General features: G+C 32.0%; 1 protein-coding gene across 1 annotated transcript in view; it reads right to left on the bottom strand.

The window, feature by feature from the left end:
• LOC143388008 (A-kinase anchor protein 9-like) overlaps nucleotides 1–23274 on the bottom strand; it is a 72604-nt gene that overhangs the window by 38389 nt on the left and 10941 nt on the right. Inside the window, 6 exon segments of the mRNA XM_077108296.1 lie at nucleotides 1145–3505; nucleotides 7885–8082; nucleotides 8855–9010; nucleotides 9599–9652; nucleotides 13228–13272; nucleotides 13797–14042. Coding sequence (XP_076964411.1) covers nucleotides 1145–3505; nucleotides 7885–8082; nucleotides 8855–9010; nucleotides 9599–9652; nucleotides 13228–13272; nucleotides 13797–14042 — 3060 coding nt within the window.

The raw sequence follows: 23274 nt of genomic DNA, 5'->3' as shown, positions 1-23274 counted from the left end.
AGGCCTTCAATTCAGTTCCTCAAATTTACTCATGGTACAACTGCTCTAATTTCCATAATGCAGCCTCTTCCCTCTCATTTGAATCTCAGTTCAAGTGTTAATTCCTCCAATCTCCAGACCACCACCCACCCCCACCCATCATTCTCAATTTTTTTTGTGAGCTTCCCTGTTTTATTTTATCATGATACCGTGTTTTATTTCTTCATAGACTGTTAACAATATTTCTGTCTTATTTTCTCATTTATTACCTGTCTTCCTCACTGAAATATATACTCCTTAACTTCTTCTCTCTTTCAACACTAAACTCTTATATCTGCAAAAGATATTTATTACCTGAGTTTTAGAAACACATAAGTTTATTTAGCAGCCTACAGTTGTGGCTCAGTGGTAGAGAGCTTGACTAGCATGTGTGAAGCACTGGGTTAAATCCTCAGCACCATATTATAAAAAAATAAAATAAAGGTAAAATGTCCATCTACAGCTAAAAGATGTTTTTAATTATAAAAAGTTTATTTAGCATTATCATACTGAAGATACACATCAGACTTTTCTGTTATTTCTAATATGAATAGCTGACATAAAAGGAAATAACCTATTATTTTATGTGTTTTATTTCTTTAGCTGTACAGAGAATTAATACTATTTTTTTCCTCCTCAGGTATAAGACTCAAAAAACTCTAGGGCTTAAGTGTTTTTCTTGCACAAAGGAAAAAGAATTTATAACTATTGAACAACTGCATAAGGTTCTAAAACACTCAAAAGAGTTTGTTTACAATTGTGAAACCTTGAAAAAGACCAGTATGAAATAAAAACTCTAAAAGTCTTTGAAATTGCTACAAAATACTAAGTTATAAAATCAATAACTTTTGTAAAGTTGAGATTCTAAACAATATTATTTAAACTATTGTCTTTACAAAGAAAATATTGCTTTAATTTCTGAGCAGAATACATAATAGATTAGCTAAAAGAAAAACAGTTTAAGAAAAAAATAGAAAAATTAAATGATAAATGATAGATCCAAATGAGAATTACATAATTCACTTTCATTTTCTTTTATAAATTTGTTTTAAGAAGGTGAAAACTCTTTTTAGCATGAAATGTACATTTTCACTGTGCTATACCATATGTAAATAAGTAAACATACCTGTTCTGATTTAAGTACATAAAGTTCCTGATGGAGTTTATCGTTTTCACTTGATTGATCTGTCCCAGGTGAGGACTCATTTGTTACTGATGGTGAAAATAACTGTTCTTGCTTGCTTTCTCTTCTAATAGCCACATTTTCAAAAGAAATTTTCTCTTCCACTACTGTTTTTGATTCTTCTCCAAAATCTTCACCTACATTAGATAATGATCCTTGAGAATCCTTGTTTATAATAGTTACTATTCCATCTTGTAAAGGACTTAAATGAACATCACACATGTTTATATTTTCTGCTCTATGATGGTTAATTAGGAGTTCTAGCTCTTGACATCTCAATAGAATTTTCTCTTTTTCTTGCTTTAAAGATTTGACTTCTTCACTGAGAAAATTAACCTCACCATGTTTCTGTTTTAATTGTTCAAAGAGATCAGACAGTTTCTCTGACAATTCTAGCTTTTCTCGCTTGGTTACCTCAAGTTTTTCCATAAGTTCTGTTGTATCTTTCTCAACAACTTCACAGATTTCTAATGCCTCTGCGACAAAAGCTTTGTCAGTATCAAGCATGGCACTTTTCACTTTGATTGTAGCTGGATTTATTCTTTGTAAATGAAGCTCTTCATTAAGTGCTTTAAGTTTACTTTTATACTCTAATTCTTGTTTGTTTTTACTGTCTTCTAAATCATCTTTTACCTTGAGAAGGCAAGTATACTCCTCCTGTAACTCTTGATAGTTAGCTTCAAAATTTTTTTCAGCAAATGAAAATGTACTTCTTTGATTTTCAATTTCTTCATTTAGCTGAATACACTGTTGCTTGAGGGCCTCATTCTCTTTTGTAAGCATTTTCATTTCTTTTTGCCAGCTGCAATCTTTGGATATGGACTTGCTGGAGTCAATGAAAATCAATTTTTCTTCTTGTTCAGCAGGAACATAAATTTTCAACATGTCCTCAAAAGCTTTTTTCTCATTTTGAAGAATGTTATTTTCTGCTTCAAGTTGTGAAAACTTTTCTTTAAGGTCATCCTCTTTTTCCTTTATTTGTTTCTCCAATAATTCAATTTTAAGTTGTAATTCCTGAACTTCTTGTTCAAGCGTACCTTTTTCTTTTTTTTCTTGTCTTAATATTTCGATTTCCTCTTGGAGTTCATGCATCTGAAGGGTCATTTCTTCTGATTTTGAATCCATGATGGACTTCTGTAAATCTTTTAGTTTTGAAATTTCCAAAACCAACTGATTCTGCTTAGTTATCAAATTATCTTTTTCAAATTGCATTGTTTCCATCTTTTGACTCATTAAATTTTGTAAGCCATCTATCTGCTGTTTATAGTGAATGCCTAAGCTATCTTCAAGTTTTTCAATATTTATTCGATGTTCAAATTCTAAATCATCTTTTAGTTTCGAAAGTTCTTCTTCATGACTAAATAGGAGCTGTGTTCTCAGCCTCTCTAATTCAGCTTCTTGTGATTCAGCCATTCTGTCTAATACAGCATTTTTTTCTTTTTCCAACATTTCAAGTTTTATCTTGTAATTTGTAACTTTTGCTTCATGTTTTAACTCTAGTTCTTTCCTAGATTCAGATGCCAGAACAATCTCAGCTTTTAAAGTTTCCACTGTACTTAGGGACTTACGTGCTTCATTCAGTTGACTTTCTTGTTCAGCTATTATCATTCTAGCTCTCTGAATTTGGTCCCTTAAAAAGTTCAATTCTTCAAAAAGGTCATCAAGTTGTCTCTGCAGAGTAGATTTTTCTCCTGAAACTATTCCTAGTTCTTCTTGGAGTTTTTCCTTTTGCGCATTAGTATCTTGTAATTTCATATTCAGTTCATTTATTGCCACGTTCATTAACTTTATTTGATCTTCATTAATTGTAATATTTAAATGTGATTTTAAAACACTCTCAATTTCTTCCTTATGTTGTGCTTTAAGTTCCTCTATCTGTGACATGTGTTGCTTTATTAACTCTTGTTTCATCTGTACTATCTGTTGCCCATACATTTCATCCATCTCTGCTCGGAGTTGTTCTAATCTTTTCTGCATTTCTTGTTCCACCATTTTCTGTACCACATCAGATTCAAACTGGCTATCTGTGTAATGATGTGTTTTCTGAAGGTCTTCAACTGTACCCATTAATTGTTTTATTTCTTCAGAACATTGTCTTTCTTTTTGCTTAGAATTAGCCAGCTCTAATTTCATACTTGCAATTTGTTCTTGTAATTCTCTCATTAATTTTTCAGTGGCTGTAACTTGATCCTTTAGCTCAAGATTCTTTTTTTCTTCTTCTGTTATTCTTATATTTAATGCCTGGATGATCGCCTCCTTTTCTTGTAATTCTTTTTTATTTGACTTTTCTACTTCATCTTGTTCCTTTAGAAAGAAAAGAAAATGAAAATATAAGAATGACATTTTTAGCTTCTGGCAACTTCTTATGGGTGTCTCCTTTTTATAAAATTCTATAAAAAGCAACTGTTGGGCCTGCCCCCCCCCATTTTTCCCAGTACAAGGAGACCTAGGACTCAGTACATATGAGCAAACAATATAACAGTTTTACCCTTCTTGGGAAGAAATTTCTCTTACACTGTGCTGTGATTAAATATTTAAATTTAAAAATGCAATCTAATTTGCCTAGCATGTGTGAGGCCTTGGGTTTGATTTCTAGCACCACCAAAAAAGCAAAACAAAACAAAAACCAGTCTGACTAAAATATCTATATAAACTATCACATTTTCATTTTTCTTATTAACTGGTCAATATTCTAAATATAAGTATTTCTGATGGCTAGTTATAGTACTACATACTATCTAGACACTCTCAGAAGACACAAAAATATAAAAACCGGTCCTCCCCTGGATTCCCATAAGAAACAAAATAAATAAATAAATACCGGTCCTCCCCTGGATTCTAGTGATTTGAAGGTATTTCATGGACAAGTGCTATAAAATGAGAACAACAACAAGAACTAAAGTGGATTCCTTAAAGTCTTCCTTAACTTTATTCCTGGGGTTTTAAGTGAGTCAGAAATTTAGGGATATGCAATGCTTAAGTGACTGAACAATAAGTGACACCTAAGACCACTACTGTATATTTACAGCATACCAACTTGGGCTTAGACCCACAGTTCACACAGAAAGATAAAAGACCATCAGATAATTTTCCCCAGTTCCTATCTTTGGAACTGGAGATTAGGCTAAGACAAGACATATTAACGCATATTCATTAAACAGTTAAGAGCTATAGTCCCAAAGCCAAGGAAATAAGTGAAATCCATATAACTGATGAAAATATAGGTAAGGAAGTAAAGTTATCTTAAGGAGACACGAGTCCTTGCCAAACAGGACTTTTAGGCCCCTTGAATAAATGTACTAAGAAAATGTAGGCATTGATCAATTGAGTATAGTTCTTGGAAGAAGACCAACGCACCATCAACCTTTTAGAAGTCTGATCCCTCTCGAAAAACCATACTGAATGCAGAAAACAATGTTGGGAGTTACAGCAAGGAGCATTTAAGAAGTTTAGTCTACAGACATGAACATTACTACTCTGAGATGGATGTAACAGGTTATCTCAACCTCATGCCACTGAACATCTGATTCCTCCAACACCCTTTCATCTAATACTTAATAAACAACTTTTTAAATTATTACCTGGCTTTTAAAATTCATCTGTCCATAGAAAGAATATAAAATCCAATGAGCTTAAAATCTGAAGTTTGTGATAATTATTTCTCATTGTAAATTCACAGTCTTATATTTAGACTTAAACATTAACCTCTTGAACTAATTCACCTCTGATATAGCTCAAGAAAAAAAAATATGACTTCTGAGCCTAACAAATAAAGGCCAAATTTTGCACTACATAAACCAAGGTTATCTTGTGCAGCCTCTTGAGTGAGACTATGAGCTGTTGTCCGAGTGTCACATATTCCTTTTCCAATTACATCATATGTTATTACCAAGTGCTGAGCCTTCTTAATTTCTACACTAGAATGCAACATTAGTAAATTAGTGTAATCTATTAATCCTGGTATTTCTATCTGTACAATAAAGATAAATTTCCTCTACCTCCCAGAACGTGTTTGAGGTTAAAATAAAATAATTAAGGTATTTTATTTTTACTGAGCTTTATACAAATATATTCATATACTAGAAAGAAATTTATAAATCATTTGGAACCTATATAAAATGTAAAATCAGGACTGGGGCTGGGTCTCAGAGGTAGAGTGTTTGCCTCACACACATGAGGCACTGGGTTCAATTCTCAGCACCACATAAAAATAAATGAATACATAAAGATATCTTGTTCATCTACAACTAAAAAAAATTTAAAAAAAGTAAAATCAGTTCATGATGGTCAATTTTAGCTAAACTGTTAATAACTAGTTTTGAAAAATGTTAACATTGATATAAAAATCTGTTATAATTTTATTTCCTGATTTTCTATAAGATGAAAGGAACACTCCTCATAAAAGAAAATAACTTAATTCAACACTGTCCAACACCTAATATGATAACCATAATTCTTCATTCAACTATTAAACACCACAAATTCACAGTTTTCTTTGTTTAGCTTTTTTCAAATTACATGGTTTTAAATCACTTGTTCTATGTTACAAAACTGAGAGCCCTTCAGTCAAGGAAACCTCTATTTTTAGAACTACACCTGAAAGAGTGGGGAATAATATACTTCCTGTTTGTGACTACTATAACACAGGAGGTTTGGAGGATTAGGATAATGAGCCTTTGACTATCAATATAGTTACTTCAGGTGCTCTGACAGAACTACTTCTCAAAGGGATTAAATTTTTTGAAAACTGAGAAATTAAAATATAATAATAAAACAATAAAAGTATTATTGCTAACATTCAAGTAAACAGTTTATTTTCATTACTAAAATGAATTACATAAATTTTAGATTATCTGAAATTATACTGCCTAGTGACAATAAGAAATAATAAAATCCTAGATCCAGGCACTTTCAACTTAGGCCTCGATTGTCTTTCTACTCTTACCCTCCAGAAAGACAATTCCAAAGCCTATTGCTTTCTAAGTAAATTACTTTTTGCTCCCTATACATTTTCAACATTTCAGCCTGGGTCTTTATGCCCACTCCATACCCCACAAAGAATATCCTGCCTATCTCTATTTGTCATGAATTCATAAACAATTCTCTTGATTACCAAATAGGTATTGAATAGCTGTTCCATATATTATACCAATTTATGGGTAAACAAAATATAAATAACACATTATTCCAATTTATAGATCTATCTCAAATATTACTTCCCTGCTGATGTCTACCCTGAATCTTTTCCTCATAATTCAGACCTCGTCAAAACATTCATAACACTTGTTACCTGCACTTACTTTTTATTTTGTGGTAACTTGTGTACATGCCGCACCTCTCCATGGGTTCAGTGAAGAAAGGGGACATCTTAAGGTCCGTCATATATCTTTTGCAAGGGTTACTACAGAATAGGTATTCTGTAAACACTTGCATAATCTTTAAATTACCTTAATTGAAAAGCATGCCCTTCTCATAATTTTAATTTGTACATTTCCTATTTTTCAAAGAGGAGTCTCTGGAGTCAGATAACTGAGCTTTGAAATATGGCTCTATCAATACATCACTTCTGCACCTGGATTATTTCCTTCATCTTGCATTGTCTTGGTACCATCATTTGTAAATGATAAAGGTACCCTTATCTCATGGGGTTGTAGTGATGATTCAATGCATTAATATGTGTAAGAGGCTTTGAATACTGCCTGTTATAGAGTAAGTACTTAATAAGTGCTAGTTAAGGCTTTTGTTATCCAAACAATATTCTTGTCTTGGTAATTTCTCAACTTCCTGTAGAATCTTCTGGTTTATAAAATATGCTGTATTATATGTATTCTCCATCTTCATTGTTCCCAGATTCTGTATTTGCCTACTTGCTCAAATTTATTTTAAACCCACAAATCCATACCAATGGTGCTTTCATAGACATTTGAAGACACACACAGAGTGATGGAAAGAAATTTGAGTTACTGTAAAATGCTGTTCAGCTACATTCAAACACGGTGATCACACTGCCTTGTTTCAGCTCTCACAGAGCAAAAAAGAGGACAGAGATGGCAAGGATCAGAGTGCAGTGTAGTGCAAGGAGCTCAGAATTTCAACTCTGGCACCTGTTAATGGGGAAGCTTCAGGCAAATCACATCTGAACTTCAACTTCTCAAAAAAACAAACAAAAAAATGGAATCTACTAGCATGAATTGCTTTTAAGATTAAAGATTACAATCCATGTGATACATTTCCTACCAGGAGCACTTATTGACTAAATAATTCCCCCAAACTGGAATATAACTCAAGTGAATAAAAAGAATCAACCACAATTTTTTCTAGTTTAAATTTACAAATTTTCTTTTTCAGAATTTTATAATCATGGCTAAAATAAGAAGAAATACATTTAGTTGGAGGAAAAAGGATAAAAATCCTAGTCATAAAAATAGATTCTCCTGAGACTTTAGTTTAACATAGGCAGATCACTTTTAAGGAGCAGAGTAATGAGTAGTATCATCTTTAAAACTATTACTACGAAATTCTCAATGTTTTTGAAATATATTATTTTATATACTCAAAGAGTTTGTCTCAATTATGAAATTTTGGGTGCATATGCATAAAAAAAGATAAACACCTCCATTAAAAACTTTAACGTTAATTACAAAGCTGCTACAAGTAGGTTGACTTCCTTAAGACACACATACCATTTCATATACTTTAATTTTCTCCTGTAAGAAATTAATTTGCATTTTGAAGTCTTCTTTCTTTTTTTGATAATCTTCTAATAGATGGTCTTGTTCTTCAAGCTGTTGTTGATGAGTGAGAATCTGTTGTTTGGCTTGCAGTAAATCTGCAGCTGTGTTACTGTGAGTGCTGTTTCGTAGAGTTTCACTAGCCTGTAACTTGAAAATAGAAAGAAATCTCAAAATATTAAATTTTGAAGTGACACTTTATTGTACCCTCAGCCCACAGGGGTTCTCTGGAAACTATGCTCACTTCATCGGCTTACTATCTCAGTCAACAAGTTTCCATGCTGTCAACATGCTGATAGGTCATGTGCACTTTGGGTAATGAGCCAAAGAATTTACCTTTCACATTATAAAGCTGAGAAGATAGGAGAAATAAGACAGGCAGACAGGCAGAGAAAAATGCGGACTGAAAGTTCTTCCTGGATTCTTGATGACTTTTCAAACTCTAGTTCCAATTTCTCTCAGAGTTCTGATTGTATTTCTGCCCTTAAGTTCTATAAACAAGCCTGTATTCTTACCTTAAATTCCTCCCTTTTGTTTAACGCAATTAGATTATAGTTCCAACTAAAGATAAATGGAATATATCCAGTTGTCAGTCTAGTTATAATTGAGAACCTAATTAACATAAAACCATACCAGGGTTGGAAAAAGTAGGGTGTAACTGCAGGTTAAATTTCTGCAAAAATACACCTGATAAGACTTTGTAGAATTTTTAAATAGAGACAGGGAAGAAGTACAAAGAAAACAACAGCAAGAAACTACCCAAGAAGTATAAATTAAATTCTTGATTAACATAACACTTATTCACTAGTTTTTCCAGTACGAATAAACAAATGGCTTTATAACAGATTTGTCCTAGAAAGTGAAAAAATTTAAAAATTCATTATAAAAATCGAGTAAGTCTTGTTCTACTTGTAATACTTACTTGTTGGAATTGAATCTGCAATTTTTGACTTTGCTCCGTCAACTCTAAAAATTTTGTCACCGTTTCGTCCCTTTCCCTTCTTGCCTGTTGTAAATTGGCGGTGAGCTGTGTGATAATACTATCTCTTTGTTTAACTGCTGCTTCAAATTCTTGTAACTAAAGGAAATCAGTGAAAATAATTACATTCTAGGCTTATATTTTACATAAAACTGGTTATCATTGTTACAAGCAACTTTTTAAAAAATATGAGATTCAAAACACATCAGTGGAATTCTTACAGGTTTTCCAACTAAATCGTTTTCTATCAACTCTAGGTGAGTCTCACTATAGTGTGCGCCTTGTTCAGAATAAGAATCAATGACACCAAATTCTTCTTCCTAAATTAATCCAATATTTTTAATAATTCAGTACTAGCAACATTCCTGAGAGAGGAATTCAAATATTGAATTCCATAGCAAAATCCACTTTAAAACATCACTCTTCACTTTGAAGTTCACTTCTATGGTAATCTGGTTTGCTATTAATGTGACATTACCCCTAAACAGCATATCTGCAAATTTTGTTCCAATTCCATGTTATAATAAAAATGAGGTAACTTTGTTTTGTTAAGCAGTAAAGAAGATCTAGTAACTTTTAGAAATCACATACAGAAAGAATTACATACAGGAGAAAGCTTGGTTAGTAAGTCAAATGGTTTTAAATAATAAAAAATATTAGTATCATGAGTAGTTTTATATACTGTACCATTAATAAATTGGTAGGCTTTCCTGTTTTCACCACATTACAGCAATCATTTACCTGTATAAAAACAATTTCCTGATATATTATGATAGACCAAATTTTATTTACCTAACAATAATATTTCTACTAACTGTGTATCTTTTACATCTAGGGAAAATGCCTTAATAGCAAAACAAATATGGTAATTATATTTAACTGAAGTATCTAAGAGGCATATCAAATGCCAATCATTCCTCAAACATCTAAGTTCTTACAATGCAAAAGACACTTTCATTTAAGTTAACTGAAGTTCTAAGTGCAGTTCCTATTTAGTCTTCAGAAAGAAAACTAAAAGCTTCAAGTTACTAGATCTTCTTTTACAAAATGCTTCCTTAAAATTAGCTAAATATATTTTTAAAATTAAGCCTTATTTATTTTCAAATAAAACCATTTACTGGTATAAATTTTATTAAAGGCTAGTAAGCAAGCCAAGGGAAATAAAGAGGTAAAGAACACTCCCCTAAAAACTTTCCTCTGGGGATAGTACTATTGCTAGTCATGCATATCCAGACAGATGTGGGGGCTTTCTTTAACATATCACCACTTGTCTGTAGAACAGATATTTTGTAGTAAGAGAAAGGAGGATGATAGAATATGTATATAGGGTTTAAGGAGTGGGAAATTAATTTCTTATCAATTAATCATTTAATTGCCTTTTTACCACTAAGAATACAAAAACCAACTTCATTCCTGCCCACATTCCTGCCCATATCTTAAGCCTTCACAATTCTATGTTAATAGAACCCAGGAGAATGAAATTGTTAACATTGAAATATGTAGGACAGACTAGTCAGAATGTCTAGAGTTAGGATTAAGTCTGTATGAGCCATGACACATTAAAAAGTAAAAATCCTAGGACTGAAGATGTAGCCCAGTTGTAGAGCATCTGTCTAGCATGTGCAAGGCCCAATACCCACAACTGCCAAATAAAAGGGGGAGAGGGTCCTAACTAAGAGACTTTTAAAAAATCAGTTTGATTCCTCTACTTTTATTCTAAGAATAATCTCTGAGAAATAAAGCTAAAGGGAAGGCAAAAAAACAAGTTTTGTTAACACATTATTGTAATTGGTGAAAAACCACAAGAATGTAGAATACTACTTCTAGATATAAAGTCACTTGTGATAATTTTCAAATTATAATACTTCTAAATTTCAATTAGTTTTTCATGACTCAGAAATGACACATTCTAATTTTAGTACACACTAAAATTTCTATTTTGAAGTAACAGTGTAATAAAATGAATATTTGTAAATATCATCAAAGATCATGTCAAATACCATGTTATCAGTATTACATAAATTATTTATCCAGTATAATAGTTATATCTAATACCTCTATAGCAAATATTCAGTTAGTTCTCCTCTAATTCAGTTTAAACATATTTATAATGCCCCACAATGAGTTGGTTAGGATCTATCTCCAAGTACTTTCTGGCCATCATGTTGCCCATTGTTAGTTCTCCTCTAATTCAGTTTAAACATATTTATATTGCCCCACAATGAGTTGGTTAGGATCTATCTCCAAGTACTTTCTGGCCATCATGTTGCCCATTGTAGAGTTGTCTTGAAGTGCCTGGACTGTTATGATCTGCTCTGAGTTCGCTGTTTAGCCCTGAGTGCTAGTCACAATGCAGCAGGTTGAAGACAGCCTACTGTAGGACTGTCACAACCTTCATAACTAAGATTCTCAACTTCTTATCTAAGATTTTTTTCATAAGTTTGCAGAAGAGTTCTCAAACTTCACCTCACTCTCCTCCATTTCATTCTTCTCATCCTCATCTTTAGTTAGTTGCAGGCCTTCCCACCAAATTCCCCAAGCTACAGCATATAATACTCATCAATATACAAACTGAAAGCCCTGTTTCTCCACTCCACAAAAGCAGAGTTGCTATCTGATCTTTGCTCTCATCAGTGATGAGACCTGAGTCTCCTTCAGGCAACAGACATTTTTGACAGAAAAGTGATCTCACCTCCAGACTGGGAGGTATGATAGTCAAGCAGCTCAGAAAGGCATCAGTAGTTATTGGGAGTCCTCAGAGCTTCTAGGTTTTAGAGAGTTTAAGAGAATGCCTCTGAAATTTTTTTCCCTGTAGTTTTCTTTATTTTGTGCCAGCTCAGAAAAAAGCTCAAGGCAAATTTTAACAATGTCTTTGTGAATGACTTTCAAGATTTTTCTCTGCTGAAGCATTTTCTTGGGAGATGTTCAGAGGCAGGTCCTCAGAGAACCACACCATGGAAAAAGTTGAGATAATTCTGGTTTGCAAGTACAAGGCTAGCCTGAGCAACTTAGCAAGTAAGTTTCAAATAAAAACAGCTGGGAATGTAGCTCAGTGGTAGAGCGACCCTGGGTTCAATCCCCAGTAACAAACACACACCCACACTCAAACAACAAAAATAAAAACTAATATGTTAATTTAAGAACATAGTTTTTTGAGCTGGGATTGTGGCTCAGCGGTAGAGTGCTTGCCTAGCATGGGCAGGACCTGGGTTTGATTCTCAGCACCACATTAAAAAATAATAATAAAATAAAGGCATCGTGTTGTGTCCATCTACAAAAAAGATTCATATTCATTCTCATTCTCTCTCTCTCTCTCTCTCTCTCTCTCTCTCTCTTAAAAAAAGGACATAGTTTTTCTATTAGAAGCCTACAATAAATTCAGACTTATGAAATATACTAAGTTGCTTAAACATTCAGAGTAAAGAATAATTTTCCATGTACTCTAAACTTGGGAGCAAAGAAATGACAATCATATCTAAAAAGAATAAGATAACAAAGTGATACTTATTGCAAACATATAAAGAAGGCAGGTATTTCTTAAGAGACCAATGCCTATTGTATAGTTTATCACCTAAAATAAAAATCATCATTGTCAGGCATGGTGATGCACACCGTTAATCCTATCTTCTCAGGAAGCTGAGACAGGAGGATCACAAGTTCAAAGATAGCCTGGGCAACTTAGTGAGAATCTATCTTAAAGTAAAACTGAAAAAGGGCTGGGAATGTAGCTTGGTGACAAAGTGCTTTCCTAGCATGTACAAGGCCCTGAGTTCAATGCCCATGCACACGCACAACACTACAGCAACATTAATTCCAATAAACATTTATATATATAAATGTGTATATATGTGTGTATATATATATATATATATATATATATATATACACACACATACATATATATACACACATACATATATATACACACACTAGTATTCAAACATTTGTAAAAAGCATTACTATAAAAATCATACTAATTATAAAATTTTTACTGTGTTAAATGGCTATCTTAAAATGGTCATGGATCCTAGAAATGCAGACTCACTTTCCTAAAAACCAAGATAGGGCTGCTATATAATTAAGAATTAAGCAATTCAAACAGTTAAGACTTTAGCTAACCACTGGAAAAAGATACAGCAGTAAAATATTATTTTCAGTTTTTCAATCCATTTATATTATATTATGTTACCTTAAATTATATTAAATATATACAGAAGCATATAAATTTATAAGAAATAAAGTACAAAAAATCAATAATTTCAAAAAAAATATCAATTTTATCTATGACATTTTTAATTGGGATATGTTAGTCTTACCTCCGAAGTATAATCTTCTGCTGTGGTTGAAATCTCACTTTCCGGCTACAACAAAAGTAAATCATGATTACAATTATGACATTTTTCCCCTGCTAAATATCATACTTTACAAAAAAAAAAAAAAAAATCCTGCTTTACTAAGACGTTGCTGTTAGTAACGATAGAAAATTCAAAAAAATACTATTAAAAAACTAGTAAAAATTATCCAAATCTTTAAAAATTTCATTTCATTATGAATTATAATGACTTATAATAATGCATGTAAAGTTTATAACAAGGCATTGTTATAAATACAAAAGTACCAAGAACTTTTACATATATAGTAGATGTCATCTGTAAGCCAAAAGCATGAAAGACACCATTCCTCTAATTCATGTAACTCTTTTAAATAAAAGTAAATCCTTAACATGCCATCAGAAAAGTTCAAGTTCTTTATAAGAATCATCAGTTCTTGATGCTAAAAAGTCAATGACTTTGTCAAGCTTCCCTCAGGTGGATGTTAATGACTTTTCACTGCCACTACTTTCTAGTTAGAGGTAGAATGTTTTAAAATCTGGATGAATACTTACATCAATAGAAAAGACCTCCTCATGCTTAAGCATTTCTTCATTGTTTAGAGTTCTCATTATTGTGGATTCAGGCATCACGGCTGATCCAACACCCTGAGAACTATTTGTGAACATCTCCTCACTCTTTGATTGATCAATATTCAAGCCATGAACATCATTTTTACTGCTTGAGGTTTTCTTCTTTTTTGGCTTCTTATGAGGGTTTTGTCCATCCAATCGAGCTCTTCTTTGTTGAAACTGGGCAAGCTACAGGAAAAAAGTATCATTAATATCAATGATAATTTTTCTTTGGGATCACTTTATTTAAAAGATCAAACTATCACCAAATTAAAACCATGATAATAATATAGATGACTTCACAGTTTCAGAATAACTATTGGATTGAATATTCGGGTTGTAAAGGTTGTAAAACTAGGTACTTGTGAATGAACTTATTAAATATTGAGGGGTAAGAAATGAACATGTCAAGTCTAAAGAAGAGGAAATTAGCTGAGTTAGGGGAAAAACTATTCTATAACTAGAATAGGGGAATAGAGGGACTCTCATTCACAGTATAATCTCTGGATTTAAGATTATATGAAAATACACACAAAAACAAGGAGCTCCAAACACACTTGTTCTGGTCTACTACTTTATACAAAAGATATTGTTTATAATTATCTTTTATACAAAAAAGATAATTAGCCTATTAGCTATACAAATGCTCAATGCAACCATATTTATAGTGGGAAAAACCTTACAAGTAACTTAAAATTTTAAACAGCAGTGTTTTCTACCCTTTATCATTTGTCTGTCATCATCAGAATTTGTACCAAATCCTAGTTGCCGACATGTTATCATTTACTTAACATATTTTAAACAGTGTATTTTCTTTAAATTTATTTTAAAAGGAGATGTAATCTCTGGCATAAATTGAAAGTTAATATCACTTGTTATTTTTTTAAGAGATAAATTGAAAATAAAAGAAATGATAAATCTATTATTGAAATTTTAGTAAGAGGTTGCTGAAGGCTATGAAAAAAATGGACAAAATAAAAGACTGTTAAAGAGAGACAAGCATCAAACAGATTTTCGTTATCATAAGCAGAAAGAAAACTGAAAAAGGTAAAAACTTTCTTACTATACTATTCAAAGTTTTTTAAGACCTAAAATATTTTCTTACCACCTAAAATCAGAAGTACACATTATATACCAGGTAACACTAGAACTAATTATGGTGAACTTATATTAAAAATGCCAATGCAAGCAATTGCTATTAAAGACTTTGTGATATAATAGCAGGTATAAAGTAGTATTGTAGCATATCTATTTCTTTTGATGAAAGGAAAATTACACTTCATTTTTTAAAAGATAAGGCAAGTCTCAGGCTCATAGCTTTCAATGATTATATCCAGTATGAATTTAAACATCATTATATTCATAGGCATAGGTAAATTCTGGAAAACTACAACCTTAACAACTTTTGTTTACATTTGGAGTTCAGATTACAGGTATTTTTCCTATTGCTCACTTACATTTTATTTATTTATTCTTTCGAATTTTTTTTGATGGACACAATCCCTTTATTTTATTTTTATGTAGTACTGAGGATCAAACCCACAGCTTTGTATGTGCTAGGCAAAGGATATATTGCTAAGCTATTACTGTATTTTTTTAAATACAGTAAGTATTCTGATTTTTATATAAAGCAACTACTGACAAAGACTTAAATTTAATTTGAGCTCCTGAACACTCTTAAGAGGAGAAAAAAGAAGACCTCATGTAAGTTCCTTTCTGCTTTAGAAAGAGGAAATATATGCCTAGAATTACCATAACTCTTAACCAGACCAATTACAAAGACAGCAAATAAATTTCTTATTATCTAAAGTATTAAAGCAATCTTGCTAATGTTACTATCAAAATATGTGGCAAATACATTATTTATAAATAACATTTTATACTTAAATTATCTGCTGTAGATGAAGAAAAGCATATAAACAAGTTCTATTCCCTTAATAAAGATATTTAATTCATAAGTCAGAAATAGCTCATGATTATACTTACAGAGAATAAAAATATATGACATTTAACATTTTTCCCAGTTATTTAGTAACTACCCAGTGTGTTGAGGAACAGGTGCAAGACCAGTTGCCTCTATTTTCACATTATTAAGCTGCTGAAATGTACTTGAACTACTTGGAGCATAGCAGATCATTCTTAAAAATAAACTAACTAGAATATTGGCAAATACTTTATCTATAAATAGAATCAGAAATCCAGGAGCATTATTTAAAAACATCCCTTTGAGAGAATGCAATGCCAAAAAATAAATACTAATAATAACATTTATAATATTTATACTCAATTTCAGAAACTTCTTGAAATATCACGTTTCTGCATCAGAATATATTTAGTCAGCAAAATTTATCAAGGCAAAGATGAAGATTTTGCTTAAAATTCCAAGTGTTAGATTATATCAATAATTTATATCTAATATTTATTCAAATATCAAATATATAACAAAGGAAAAAATTATTAACTTTGCATTATAGAAAGAATGACTTAGATCTGGGGATGTGGCTCAGTGGTAGAGTGCTTGCCTAGCAAGCACAGAGGGCCCAGGTTCAACCATCAGTACAAAATGAAAGATAGATAAATAAAGAATGGAAAGTTTGATTTAAACAACAACAACAAAATAACAAAAAAAAAACCCTCCAAAATACTAATATCTGTTACTAAATGCAAAAAATAAGCACACAGATATGGAATAAAAAGTAGAAAGAGTTCCATTATAGTATTTAGAATGAATCACTTCTACAACATAATTAAAGATACTGTTCTAGGCCTATACTACTCATTATATGAGTCATATTATTTTTTCAGAAAAACTAACCAGAAGGTAAACCCCATGAGGGCAAGGATTTTTTTCCTCCCTACTTCTATATATTAAAAGCCTAGAGCAATATTAAATAAATATATGTTGAACTTTTTATCTATTTTTTTAAAAAGATGTTAGAGTCTGTAAACGAGTCTGGATGGGTGCCTGGCATTTTGCCAGAGGGAGTGGTTTGTGAAATAATGCCAGTGAGCCATTAAATGTGGAGATTCCTGATTGGTTGACTGCTGTATCTAGTTTATGTTAATTAGATAAGCTGGGTGGAATGTATAAATACTGCTCCTGTCCTACAATAAAAGGCTCCCATTCCTGCTGTATCAACGTACACAAGTTGTTCGTCATCCCCCGGCTAGTTTGCTGCAGCCGGACTGTGGCAAAAAGAGAGAGAGAGAGAGAGAGAGAGAGAGAGAGAGAGAGAGAGATATGGAGAGAGAGAATTTTAATATTTATTTTTTAGTTATCAGCAGACACAACATCTTTGTTTGTATGTGGTGTTGAGGATTGAACCCGGGCCGCATACATGCCAGGCGAGCACGCTACCACTTGAGCCACATCCCCAGCCCCTATGTTGAATTTTTTAAAAGGATAATTTATCTTTTATTGAAAAGTCACCACACTAAGCAAGATCATATAAAAGGCATACCTAATTCTACTTTATTAAAATGTTCGATGGTTTCAAAATTAAAATGAACAATTTTCAAATTACTTGAATCACTCTTAAGAGGTGAAAGATAAAAGAATGAGACTAAGTGAATTTCTTTGTTCCTTAAAAAGAGGAAATATATGATTGGAATTACTGTAACTATTAAATAGACCAACTACAAAAATGGCTAATAAATGAATAAGAACATAAAAAAAATCCTTCTCACTATAACCTCCCTCCTCCACCAAGAAAACCAAAACAGAACAAAAAGTTTCTCATAAAAAATAATATCCATAATAGCTTTCTGGTAAGACTACTGTTTTATAAAAATGTGAGAGGAATAAGATTGTATCATGTATTCAATTATTTATAACTATTTAGTTTTATTTTAAATTTGAAAAATGGCAAGCTAGCAGATAAGCAAAAAAATCTGAATCAATTAGATAACCATCTGATACTGAAATGATGCACTTTAAATTACTGAGAAAACATTTATTCTAAAACATGCTGAAAATTCAGACTACAGCCATCTGTGTTTGTCATTTGGAAGCCAATTATAAAAGTGTTAACATATGTAGTCACAGAAATAGTTGCAAGATTTACTGGAAAGATATTATGTTCACATATTTGTCTTTCAAAAGTAGACCAGATCACAAGTAAATGTCTTATCTTGACCAGAACATGAATAAACAACTGAATATAAATATATTGAGTTCCTTAAACTCAATATTTATAATTTTATAAATGATCATTCTCAATAAAACAATACATTTTCAAAATGTTATATATAAAAACATGCCAAGTTTTTATAATGTTCCTTCAAAAATAAGTGACTAATTGAAGTCTGTTTAGGTTTTTGTGTGTACATTGACTATTTACTACATGCCAGGCACTGTGCTAGACATAAATGAAACACATGGCCCCAAAGGTAGAACTTCAGAGTATAATGCCAAACTCTATTATTAAATGGAGTGAGAAATAAGGGTTAGAGCACAATTTCTTAAGCCTGGAAATCGTTCATATATACATATATGGACAGCGAGAAGAGAGAGAAGAGGTGTATTGTGTTATAGGAAACTGTACTGTCCTGATTTTCTTTAAAAAGGACTTCCGAAAGAGATGTGTTGTAGTTTTATGCCTGGAAAGCATAAAAAATTGGATTTATGTCAGGTTGTAAGTATATAGTTCAGTTATTTAACAAATACTTATTGACTGCCTATCATGAGCTATGACAGGGCATGTAGTGATAAATAACACATATGAACTCTCATGAATTGTAATTCAGTAAGAAAAATAATATTAAACAAATAAAGAAATACGTACATCCAAGTTATAAAAAGTGCTTTGAAGAGAAAGTATATGCATTAAAGACAGCATACAATGGAAATTCAATTTGTGGGACTGTAGGGAGAGGTCAGAAAATATCTTACTGAGACAAAAATGTAGAAGCTGATATATAAAAATCAATTTGTTAGGGGCTGGGGTTGTGGTTCAGCGGTAGAGCACTCACCTAGCACATGCGAGGCCCTCAGCACCACATAAAAGTAAATAAACAAAATAAATGTATTATGTAGAAATAAAAAATATTTTAAAAAATCAATGTTACCTGATCAATATTATAATCAGTGGCAAAACAAAACAGAACTAGAGTATCTGACTCCAAATCCAACCTTTCATTATACTAATTTGCTTTCTATGTATTCTTAGGTCCTTTTTCATTGTATTTCACAATCCTAGAACATTAATTTTAAAGCATGAACAAATGAAATTGCCAAACTGACAAGTGTTTTTTGATGACAGGAAAAACAAATGTGAGAATGCACATACCACAAAGAGAATGTTACAAAAATATGTAATCTGGTAATCTCTATAGTATTTAAAAATAACTATAAAAAGTGATTTTTATGTTTTTCCTGTAGAAAATAGAAGAAATCCCAAATAATTCTAATTATGGTGACTATTTGTTCTTTGCAGGGATGTCATTAAGCCTTTTTAATATTTCTTTATGGATGATAAACAAGAAGCTATATAAACTATCACAGAAAAACTTTGGTGGCCTAACCATGGAAACAAAAAGATTATAACGACTAACCTAAAAACCAGCTGAAGAAGGGGAAATGAGAGCAAAGATAAAAGCAACATTTTAGGATGCTCTGAATCATATTTTCCAAAATAACAAAAAGGTACAAACCAGGCCTAGTAGAATGCCTGTAGTCCCAGCTATTTGAGAGGATGAGGCAGAAGGACCTCCTGAATGTAGGAGTTTGGGGTCAGCCTCAGAATCAGCAAGACACACCCCCCGTTCAAAAAAAAAAAAAAACCTGTAAGAAAAAAATAGTGCTAAATAAAACTAAGGAAATCAAGAATGGAAAAGACCATAAGACTTTAAATCATTGAGCAACCAAACCTATTTATAGCCTATAATCTCATTCAATTTGATCACCTTCATGTTTAAAAAGAAAACAGATTCTGTAGCTTACGGAATCATCTTAATTTTGTGTACTTCATGGCCTGGGTATACAGACAACCCAAATATTTCTTGAATTTCAAAACAATATGGACTACATATAATATAGTGCTGAGCTGTCATATAGTACTAGCTATGTGACAGTGGACAAGCCACTTAACATCAGGAGAATTCAGTTTCTTCAACTGTATAATGAAGAGATACATTAGAAGGATCATTTAAAATTTCCTCCAGGTCTTGGGGTTTTTTGAGAAAATTTTTCAATTATTTCCTTTCCTTTCTTTACCTGCAATTCTAAGGAAACCAGCATTTTACTTATGAAAATTTGTAAACTGTTGCTTGAAAATACAAGCCAACAAAAAGTATATAGCTATTACTAAATAATCCCAACTGAAAAATGGTATAGGATACAGAAAAAGTGGAATGATTCAGTGTTCAGAACGAATCACATCTAAGTACATAAAATTACCAAAACATTATTTTATTCTCATGTTATTAAGTATCATTCAGAACAAATTACTAGAAAGTTCCATAAAGGAGGGGATTTTTAATAAAAATCAATCATTATACACTCCAAGTCTAGAACAATGACTGCATATTAGCTCTGAATAATTGCTGAATTTTTAAAAAACTGATTTTTTGTGAAAGAGGCACCTCTAGGCATTAATAATAGGCATTATTTCTCAGAACTTCAGAACTCCTACATAGTTTCTTTAACCAAAAACAAACAAACAAACAACAACAACAAAAAAAAACCCTAAAATGATACATTCAGGTCCATGGCTACACATGGCTATAATTACTTAATGCAATGTAATGTTATGCAGCTGTCAAAAAATATTTTCAAAAAATTCTAATGTGGGAAAATGTTCTCAGTATAAAGCTGGGTAAAATAAGAGCACAAAACTGCATAAAATGAATCAAGTGGAGTTTTTAAATATATTTGTGCATATAAACAAACTATTAAAAATTAAAACAAATTATTAAAAATAATTACTTGTAGATTATGAGACTACAGGTAATTTTTTCTTTTTTGAAAGATCTTTACTGCCTTCTACCCCTACATATCTTTAAAGAATATTCACTGATAATATTATCATGGCTCCATGTGTTACTATAACTATTTTTTATGGTGCCTATGTTTTCCATTTACATCTTCTTATTTTATACATATAGATGCATGTAAGTATATGTGCATACACAGAGAGATCTCTGTATCTAATATGCACATATAAACATATACAACAAAAAATTTAGGTCATTAAACAATCTTTTTAGTTTCTTCCATGAATCAATACAATGATATTAGCACTAGAATACCAAGACAGAGTGAGGAACAAAGTGATAAATGCTAAAGCAGTGGCTACAGTTTCATATTGGAGTCTCATTTCATTTTACTATCACATTGGTTCCTATGTTTATGATGAAAACCAAGAGTGTTTTCTTTTTAGCCTGAAGTCAACTGAATCCAGTACTCCTGGCTCTAGGGCAATCCAAATCAATGTGAGAGTTTCATTTCAGATGCTTGATAGAAAATGTCTAGCAAGAATATCATTTACAATTGCTGCTTGGGATAGTATGCTCAGTCTTTGTATGCTTATGTCTCAGGCTGTCTTCTCCCGCCACTGTCATTCCACCACCATTCCACCACCATTCCACCTTCAATAATAACTATTTTCTTAAAGAATAATAAAACTATATACCTACTAGAAATCACATCCAAAAGAGTATTATTCAGATACCACCTACCTCTGCTTCATTTCACTGTCATGCAGGCTATTTTATTATTTATTAATTTTTAAGTCTAGGTTATAAATGACTCCTTCTGGTAAGCATATAGTTTTGGCAGGCAATATCAACTCAAAAATACAAGAACTGGGCTGGGGTTGGCTCACTAGTAGAGCACTTGCCTTGCACATGTGAGGCACTGGGTTTAATCCTCAGCACCACAGGAAATAAATAAAGATATTATGTTCATCTACAACTAAAAAAAATAGAAAAGAAAATAAAAGAACTGCTACCTCTGTTCAGGTCAGTGATCCATATTAATGGTCAATGGGTATCAAGTGTTCATCAATAGTTCCCAGGGATGTCTGTTTGATGATTTATATAATGAAACCATGTAGATAATATTAAAAAATACAAGTTTTGCTTTTTTTCATTTTTTTTATATTTTAGTGGTAGATAAACTCAATTCCCATTTTATTATTTTTATATGGTGCTGAGGACTAAACCCAGTGCCTCATATCTGCTAGCCAAGTGCTGTACTACTGAGCTACAACCCCAGCCTCACCAGGTTGCTTTTGATTTCACTCCCTCTTTCTACCTCATTTTCAAAGACACTCTCTAGTACTCAAGGACTAAGGGAACACAGGATTCATGATTTCTATCCAACTCTAAACCCTTGGCACTTGCAGACAAAACCTAACACAATAGAAATATTTGTAACAGTAACAAAACTGGAAATGACCTAAATGCTCACTGATGAGAATGGACTCTGAGATAAATTTCTATAATGGAATACTATTGCAGGAGTGAAAATGCTCTAATGATATTGAACAAAAGGAAAATCACTGAAGACGTCACATAATGACACCGCTTAGTTCAAAAACAGAAAACTAAGTATAGTTTATGTACACATATGTGGTATAAAAAGCAAGGTGATGATAAATTCAGAACTATAGTTAGCTCAGGTGCTAGGGGTGGAATTAGATAAAGATTTTATTGCATTGGTAGATGAATGTTTTTAATCTAAGTGACAGATGTAGAGGTCTTTTTTTCACTTGTTTTAATATTATATATTTACCATGCATTCTTCTGTAGGTGAAACACTGAAGTACTTTTAAAGTATGTAGAACTTCATTCTGAGGGAACTGGCCAGTACTTACAACTTCTACCATCCATGACATCTGTTTTCACCCTCTTTTGATAAGAGGAGTGAATCAATTAGATTCTTCTCTTGAAAGTAGGGAACAAGGAAGTAGCAGAGCTGTCCAGAAAGGTTATAGAGAAGAGATATCTTGTATGAAGGATTCTAAAATTAGTGCATAATTTGATCCTCATGTAATTACAGCCACACCACTAAAATGACCTCTAAATAACAGTACACATGATCATCCTACAAGATAAATTGCAGCCCAAGACACTTTTCTCTATATCCAATACAGCCAGTTTTCCTTCTGGCATTAAATAATCCTTACAGAAGCATACCAAGTAAAGTACCTGGCTTATAAGAAGTCATAATATATAATCACTCAAGTATTGCAAAATCTTGCAAAGTGGCTCTATCAATGGTTTTAAACTTTTCTGCTCTTTGAAAATCTTTTTAAAATAGTGAGACTTTCTGATTTTGGCATGGTGTGTGTTCTAAACAGTAAAAAGAATTTTTAAAAAGCTTACCAGAAGCTTCGAGTGTACAACAAAATTTGGGAACCACCGGATAGTGGTTTATTTTATGAGATTTGCTTCCACTGTTTATATATATATTTTTTTT

The sequence above is a fragment of the Callospermophilus lateralis genome, unplaced genomic scaffold (assembly GCF_048772815.1).
Source record: "Callospermophilus lateralis isolate mCalLat2 unplaced genomic scaffold, mCalLat2.hap1 Scaffold_413, whole genome shotgun sequence".
Classification (NCBI taxonomy): Eukaryota; Metazoa; Chordata; class Mammalia; order Rodentia; family Sciuridae; genus Callospermophilus; species Callospermophilus lateralis.
The sequence above is the reverse complement of the archived record's forward strand: the minus strand, read 5'-3'. Positions and strand labels throughout refer to the sequence as shown.